Here is an 8,555-nt window from a genome sequence, read left to right as displayed (position 1 = left end):
CCAAATAGAGCAGAGCTCTATGAGCTTCCTCTGTTCTGTAATTACAACAGTAAATACATATTCTTACAACATTTGAAAAGGCTTCCGGGAGCACTACTTAAGAATGTCGATTTTCTCTTCACATTGACACTCCAAGGCCTCAGTAAAATACCCTGGAATCAGTGTATCAATTTCTCATGAAAACATAATTTGCAACTTAATTGATATGCAGCAAGTCATCCAAATATATCCTCGTCACATCTCAATGCTTTGTTGAAGATGATCGATCCTCTAGCGAGACTGGTGATGCAGTAGTTTCCTCAAAAACTTTTGGGCTTCAGAATTTCAGACACCAACTGATTCACGAAGTGGGCGATGGTCGTGACTTGTTATACCTGGTTGATAATTTTTCCAATTCCTTTAGCTAATGTCATCGAAATGGATGTAAATTAGTAAGTTCACAATTAAAGACTGATTTTTACTTTGTCGCCTAGTTTGTCATATCGGTGATATCAATTATTGAGAATGAAAGGCTTACTTTAGCAGCTTTGAATAGTTCATCAAAGAGCGTGCATCATTTGGCTAGTCATGAGATGCAAATGGAAAGGGAGCAACATACGTAGGAAACAAAAATCATAAATTGTCCAGCTACACGAAAATGACAACGAAAAAGAGGTGAAAGACGAGTAGAAACCAAGGGTGTGGCTTAGTGATCAATAAAGTGGATTGAGCACTATGACGTGTCACGTTCAAATCCCATCAGAGACAACATATATATTAGTAGTTGACTCCATTTGAGCCTTTTTTCATTCACATTGTTAGATATTTCAAGGAACAAAGTACACCAAAGTATATGTTGCAGTTTAAAGGTTCAACTTCATTAGATGTGCAATAGAAATGAAACAAAATTGCTATTAAAACATTCAAAATCCGTTTATAAATTTGAAAACAACAAGAATATATAGAGACCGGACTTGTCTTAACACTAATAAATAATGATAAAATACACATGCCTTAAGCATGTTAAGCTAAAATAACCTAATTTTTACTATTAAAGACAATCGAAAGACTATAAAACTTAAGTGGAAGGGCTAAAGTGGTCTGTGACTAAACTTTCAAGCAAAAACAGATGTTTGATGATAAGTTTTCAAAATCTATTGTCAAACGCATGGTTAGATGCTCGAAAACTTTAACTTGGTACTACAAATTTCGAGTATTTATTGGACATGTTTTGTTTAGTTATACCTCAGTGATGAAACAGGCCTAATTGGCAAAAACAAAGAAAAAGACACTAGTTGGGCATATATGGGACGAAGGTGGAGATGTGTGTGAGTATTAGTGTCTCTGCAGTCGATGAAAGGAGACTAGGTGAGTGAATGACGGAATTGCAGTCTGTCCTGCAAAATTTTGTGCCTGTGATTATTTATGAAGTCTGTGTGAGACACCAGGCTGATGTTATGAATGAATAAAGAGTTCCTACACTTTGTAAGATTAGTGAACTTCCAAATTTGTGAATGTGTGTAGTGCTGTGTGCCTATTGAAATCCCGTCTATTAGTGACGTTGTCAGGTGCATTTGTATGTGTGAATATCTGCAGACGCTCAATTTCAGTTTAGTTGACAAGAGAGGGTTGCTCAATTGGTAAGCATCCTTCACGTGGATCATATCTTGTGTGAGATAATTTGTGTAAATGATGTTAATTGTTAATGTGAAAGCATTAACCAATTTTAATGTTAGGGTGTATTGTTAACGCTTCATTGCACTTTTAGAAATGAAATTGGTGAAAAATGGTGGCTTGTCGCAATTTGGTGCCAAATCTTTTGGTAATCTATTGGAGCTTCACCTGAGATTAAAGTCTTGGGGAGATGTTGGAAGCAGAGCAAGCAAATCTGATAATGCCTAAATAACCAAAGTATTTAGCAAAGAGCAATATCAGTGATTGAGAATGAAAGGGTCACCTTAGCCTATTTGAATGATTTGATATTTGGATTAAGGAAGTCTACTTTTGGATTTGTGTATGACCCAACTACTCATGACTATAAGATATTTGCAATTCACAACAGCAAATCACAAACACAATGTGGAATTCTCGCACTAAAAAGTGGTTCTAGGAGAAATGTCTATATCGAGACACCCACATCTTTCGCACTTTGAAGAATACGTTTGGTGTTGCGGATCCTTTGTCATTTGTACATGGAGGCATTTCATTGGATTCCTTGCCGTCTATGTGTGGGTTCTTTCAATATTTCAAATGAGGTATATACAAAGATACCATTGTCAGAGCAAATGTACTCTTATCTTTCCCTTGCTATCTCCAGGGACTATCATGTTTCAGTATTAGATGGAATTCTTTGCTTTTCTTCCGCTTGTGAGGTTGATGGGGCGTATACTTTTACGTTGTGGGCAATGAAAGACTATGGTGTCAAGGAATTTTGGAATCAATTATTTAAAATAAAAGTTGCCCGTGTTTGTGTAGCGCAGATGGTGTTGTACTATTTCACTGCCGCTATGCAATAAGTGATTCATTAAGGACATCCAAAGGAAGATTTCGGTTATGGTGTGATTCATTGGTTAAACGTGGTGACATGGTTAGTATAATTACTTTCAACGAGAGTTTGATCGATCCAAAAACACTTATTTAATATTTGGTTATGTATGATTGAGTAGTTTTTATGTTCATCACATGTAACAAACTCTTATATTTTATAAATATTAGCACCTGAATCATGTCTTTATTGTTCATTTGTTATTTGTGGGAAACAGAACAGGAACTATCATAAACAAAATAGAGGCAGAGCCTCGTCTGTTCTGTAATTACAAAGCTTAAAGCTTGTTTTTGCAATGTTAATCTGCAGGTATGTGTGTTTACACTGTGTATTTGACTCCATTTGCGCCTTATTTTCATTCACATTGTGAGATATTCACAGACTACCGAGAGAACAAAAATACAACTAAGTATATGTTGAAGATTAAAACACACAAAATACGTCTATAAATTTGAAAACAACAAGGATATAGAGAAACAGAACTTGTTTTAACACTACTAAGTAACAAAATGCAGATACCTTAAAATAACATGATGAGCTAAAATAACCTAATTTGGACTGTTAAAGACAACCAAAAGACTCTAATTAGCCTTAAGTGGAAGGGCTAAAAGTGGTCTGTGACTAAAATTTCAAGCAAAATGGAGCTTTGACACCAGCCAGAGCAAGAATAGATGCTGGAATTCCCCACAATGAGTCACCACATATTAGACCAGAAGCCACTGCAGGTCCAAAATCTTTAGCCTTCTGCTTGTTATACATTTGCCAACCGAATAGGATCAATGAGCCTAGACACATGTCGATGGCAAAGTAGCCTCCAAGGTAAAATGGTATGGCCATGCACATTGGACTTGGAATGAATCGATAAATTCTATATTTGGTCTCAAATTTCTTCAGCAGTTGAGTAACTAGGTTGATGAGAATAGCAGCGACAAAGAAGCAAATAGCGAGGTTGAGGCAATGTTTGGGTAGACTTCCAAAACCTTCGACGCCAAGTAGGGCGATTCCACGATACATGAGAGCATATGGTGCAGGGTATGAACCTTCTGGATCACCTAATCGATAGGCAGAGTTGAAAATCCAGAAGACTAGAGGGGTTATGACACATCCCATGGCAGTTCCAATGAGTTGACTAAAGAACATGGAACGCGGGGATGTAAGGGTTAAGTAACCAGTCTTGAAATCTCCCATCAAGGTAGAAGCTGTGTCTAGTATGCTCATCATCAAACCACATGAGGCAAGTCCAGCAATCACTCCACCATTCTCCAAACCAACCCAATAACTAAATGTAAGAATTGCAATTTTTCCGTAATTTGAGGCAAGGGACCAATCAGTGAGGCCGGCTCCATAAGAATTGCAGAAGGCCAAAATAGGTGCAATTAAATAGGCAACCAAAACATGATACCATTTGAGCGAGTGGAAGATCACGGGTACCACAATGATCGACACAACTGCAATTCCAGCGTATCCCCCAGCGGCTGCCCAGTTGGGAATCTGGTCTTTCAAGAAGTATTCGTTTCGTATCTTTTCATCTTCATCGTCTTCTTCTGAACAATCTTGCTGAGTACTATTCTTCCTCTTTGTGAAACTTGAGATTGTGACCACCAACATGTAGGCAAAATGGAAAAGACCATCACCAAGCATCATGGCAATTGCGATAAATACCCTGTATCCTTGGATACCATGAAGACTCGTTGCAGATAAATGGGCAGAGTACCAGTCACCTTTCTTTGCTTCAATCATTGGCCACATGAAAGCCCACGAGACTATAGCACCCGTTAGCAATGATATGTTGACCATGTAGGGGCAAAGCATACCAACTCCAACATAGGTGGATGAGAAATCAAAATATAACCTTTTGGCATATGCTTGGGAACCAAATGTATGCAAGCTAGCAAATCCGCAGCCTTCATCACGTGCAAATATCCACTGAACAGCCCCAAATATAAAGCTGAACCCAAACGATTTGAACAAGGCACCAACTTGTTTCTTTGCGAGCTCTGCTCCTTTAGGAGTGTGGAAACAGTTGATCAAGTATGCAGTTGCGGTTCCACTTGGATACGTCAACTTGTACTTCATTATCATCATCTTTCTTAATGCAACAATTGAGAATAAACCGGCAAAGCTAACAACAAGAAGATAAGGAAGCATCCAAGAAACAGCAAGATTCTTAGTATTAATTGGTAAATTTCCTGCATCAGCCTGAGATGCTATGTATGGACTCATTCCCAGCATATAACTTGCTGTGCCACTGCTAAAAGCAATGCCAGAAGAAGCAACGACACACGTCTGTATGACGGTATTCTCCTGTCTAGTAAAAGGCTGTTTCAACATTCCAAATTTCTGAGTAAGAGCAGTCCATGATTTAATTCCGGCAAATCCCAATAGTCCAGCAGCGACATTGAGAGAAGGGATAACACCAGTAGTGAGATTGAGTTTGCAAACAATGAAGTTGAATACGACACTGAGGATGAATCCGGTGAACATTGCCCTCAATGTAATTTGTTTGTGCCAGGGGGGAACATATTCGTCTTTGAATGCATTCTCTGTTGATGATTCCCCTGCTACAACTCCCAATTCTGGATCAGTATTTGTCACCATTATTAATTAGTATGTAATTATACTTGAACGAACGAACAAACAAACGAACAAAGAAAGAGAGAAAGTGAAAAGTAAAAATTTGGTGAGAATAATTTTAGGTTGGATGTTACGTCTATTTATACAAGTTTAGAAATAGCGTTTCCTGATTATAATTGAAGTAGTCTTTTGTTAAGTCTAATTTGAGATGAATTGGGAAAAACAATAATTAGAAATACCGTTAATACAATTTGAGATGAAATGGGAAAATAATTAAAGATTTGCTATTAGAAGTCGGCTCTTGTTTAACTCCCCCCCCCCCTCCCCTCTTCTTTTTTCTAAAAAAAATTTGACATGGAATAGGAAAAACATAAATTAACCCTTTTTTTAAATATATTTTTTTCCGTAAAATTGTCATTTGGTCTTTACTTAATTAGTACTTTAAATTGACTAAAATTTGACTTCTAATTTGAACAATATTAAAAATGTTTACATTTAAGACTGTATAATCAGTTATTATTAACTTATAATAGTAATTCTTTTTTGAAAATATTATTTGGATGAGTACTTTTTAATAAATAATTATTGGTTTTCGCAATAATTTTTATTATAACCATATATAGTAATACATATATATAACAATACTATGATTTGTGAACACGTTAAATCGATAACTAAACCAATAAGATATTTATTATCGGTTTTTGATCCTAACGGCTCGGTTTTTTATTTAACCGATAAGAAAATTCTCATATATACACGATGTTGATCATAAAATGGAAATAGTAGCAAGAATAGAAGTATAACACAAATTCCTACATTGATCACTTTTGTTTTAGACGAATTGTTCGAATTCAAATCATGCAATAAATTGTCAAAACAACATTAATTGTCCGTCTTTGACACATTCAAATCTACAATTGAAAAGAGAGAAGGTAATACTAATTTGTGTCGAGAATGATAGTGATAGTGAATAGGATTTGGACCAAATGATAGTGATTTGTCATCCATGTAAAATATGCATAAACAATTCCATCAAAACCAAATCGAAAAGGTTTTATTCATCATTTATATATACTAGATTCACTGCACGTGCGTTGCACGTGGTTGGCTAGTCTCGTGATGTGTTCAACTGTGAAGCATTAAAGAATGAATACTCGTTTTGTTCCATATATGGAATATGTCTTTAAGGTATTTCTTGGTATGGATGTTTCTTAGTTACCAAATATTAGTTCATGCTTACAATTGGGCAGCATTAAAGCATACACACTCTATTTGTTCAATATATGGCATAGGTCTTAAGAGATTTGTTTGTATGGATGTTCGTTAGCTACCAGATATTTGTTTTGAAATAATACTCCATTTCTGAAAATTGTCTTGAATTTATTAGATGCATTTAATGGTGTGGAAGTTCAAATGAATAAGCGGATATGTAATACTGCTCGAAGCTACAATTGGTTGTGTTTATGACATTGTTCTAAAATAGAGGATACCTTCCAAGAGTTTGAAGTCATTTGTATCCTAACTATCAATATCAAATTTTTCACAATAGTTGTATTTGCTTCAGAAGTTGCATTTTGATGGTTAGCTCGTCTCTTTTTCAACAGGACCTATAAATATGACCAAAGACATTTTCATTAGCTACATGTAATAAGTTATTTTTATTCCAACTTGATTACGCTACTAAAGATTGAAAGCGTCGCTAACCTAATACTTCCTTGTATACGATATTTCTTGCATATGTCCCTGTCCCCGTATCTGGTTGTTCAGTCATAACCAATACCTTTGTTGTTGCCATTGAGATTCCTCTTGATAAAGCTACATATAGTTGCCCATGGGAGAAAACATGTTGGGGAAGATATAATCCCACATTAGGTATCGTTTGACCTTGAGCCTTATTTATTGTCATGGCAAAACATAGACGTATTGGAAATTGCTTCCGAATAAATTTAAAAGGATATCCTTCATTCTCAGGCGGCGATAATTGGATTCTTGGTATAAACACATGTTTTGTTGCAAATTCTCCTGTAGTTATTTCTGCATGCACGACATTGTTGTCAAAACCTCTACAAATCAATCGTGTCCCATTGCATAAACCATTTGATGGGTCTAAATTGCGCAGCATCATGATAGGCGCATTCTCTTTCAAAACCAACCTAATATGTTTAATTTAAAGATACATATGATGTTATGTATTTTACCACACCTTTGTTGTTGATCTGGTACAGGAATTCAAACTAATATAATAATTAAAATGTTAACGACAGATTGAGTATATTGATGTACCTATGTGGCGGCAGACCATTTGGAGTTAATGTATTTAGGTATTCTTCTTGATAGTAATTATTGGTATCATCTTCTGCCGAGTCGAAACTGATATATGTTCTGGTTTCTCCTGGGAATCGAGTAATCATCATTTCATTTATATTATCTACGAATTCATTTCGACTTGCTAAGATTGCCCTTTCAGTAATAAACTTTGCCGATCTGTAATTTTGTTGTAGCCCTTTAAAAATTTCTGTTACCAAGCATTCTTCTGCCTTACCCTGACCAGTTGGGTGGACCACTATTTGTTGTGGTAGTAGTATTAAATTATCCCGTATTGTGTTCTCTTCGCCGTTTCCAACACGAATCAAGAAGTTGCTAAAATTTGGATCTGTTCTTGCCCTCATGTTGGATGTTAAATGAATTTTTTCCATCAAAGGCCACAAATATGACCTTACCAAACTTGCATCCACTGTCTCTGCTCGTGTTGATTTTGGAACCACCGGTAGCACTTGTCGAAAGTCACCTCCAAATACCATTACTTTTCCCCCAAAAGGTACATTTTTTTCCATTATATCACGAAAGCTTCTGTCGACTGTTTCAATTGCGTGTCTCTTAGCCATTGGTGCTTCGTCCCATATTATTAGTTTGGCTTGTTTAATAAGTTTAGCCCCGCCATTTTGTTTTGACATATTTGTCATTGTTGATTCATTAGCTTGTAGAGGTATTCCAAATCTCGAGTGAGCTGTACGACCTCCCGGTAAGATTGCTGCTGCTACCCCGCTGCTGGCGGATGCCAATGCTATCATACCTCTTGATCTTATATGTGCCAGCAATGCCCGATATAGATATGTTTTTCCAGTTCCACCGGGTCCATCTACAAAGAATAATCCTGGTGTTCCAGAGTCGGTCCTTTGCAAGATAGTCTTGAATGCTTGCGTTTGTTGTTCATTCAACTTTGATTGTGCCTCCATATCTTCAGTTGGCACCTTCACAGACCTTTCTTCGACTATTTCTCGGCATTCATATGTGTCACCTTGATGTAATTCTTGTTGGATTTGTGGCATATCAAATTTTGCAACACTTTGACCCATACTCTCCAAGTATGAATTTACACTTTTCAACGTACTTTGGAGTTTGGCCTCGGCTGATTTGGCATGGGTCCTCTGAAAGTCGTCTGACATATCGTTAT

The 8,555-nt window shown here is 36.5% G+C and overlaps 3 protein-coding genes across 3 annotated transcripts in view; all 3 read right to left on the bottom strand.

Moving 5' to 3' along the window:
• LOC125819524 (cysteine desulfurase 1, chloroplastic) overlaps positions 1–8,555 on the bottom strand; it is a 276,125-nt gene that overhangs the window by 43,480 nt on the left and 224,090 nt on the right. The gene's annotated exons all lie outside the window — the stretch shown is intronic.
• LOC125819436 (probable metal-nicotianamine transporter YSL7) lies at positions 3,146–5,122 on the bottom strand. The gene has a single exon (XM_049498868.1). It carries the CDS (start codon positions 5,120–5,122, stop codon positions 3,146–3,148), a length of 1,977 nt encoding a protein of 658 aa, XP_049354825.1.
• Positions 6,801–8,547, bottom strand: LOC125819435 (uncharacterized). Its single transcript, XM_049498867.1, has 2 exons — positions 7,385–8,547; positions 6,801–7,254 (listed from the first exon to the last, which is right to left on the bottom strand). The coding sequence occupies exons 1-2, from the start codon at positions 8,545–8,547 to the stop codon at positions 6,801–6,803; spliced, it is 1,617 nt and encodes a 538-aa protein (XP_049354824.1).

This window comes from Solanum verrucosum, unplaced genomic scaffold (genome assembly GCF_900185275.1).
Source record: "Solanum verrucosum unplaced genomic scaffold, falcon-dt-bn FXZP01000255.1, whole genome shotgun sequence".
In the NCBI taxonomy this organism is placed as follows: Eukaryota; Viridiplantae; Streptophyta; class Magnoliopsida; order Solanales; family Solanaceae; genus Solanum; species Solanum verrucosum.
Note: the sequence above shows the minus strand (reverse complement) of the source record. Positions and strands in the feature narration are given on the sequence as shown.

What these genes read in the sequence shown, in the direction of transcription:
- LOC125819436 (XM_049498868.1), bottom strand. Translation starts at nt 5,122, where the DNA reads ATGGTGACAAATACTGATCCAGAATTGGGAGTTGTAGCAGGGGAATCA.
- LOC125819435 (XM_049498867.1), bottom strand. Translation starts at nt 8,547, where the DNA reads ATGTCAGACGACTTTCAGAGGACCCATGCCAAATCAGCCGAGGCCAAA. An exon ending in AATGGTCTGCCGCCACATAG is followed by an intron (nt 7,255 to 7,384) that starts GTACATCAATAT and finishes TAAACATATTAG; the next exon opens with GTTGGTTTTGAAAGAGAATG.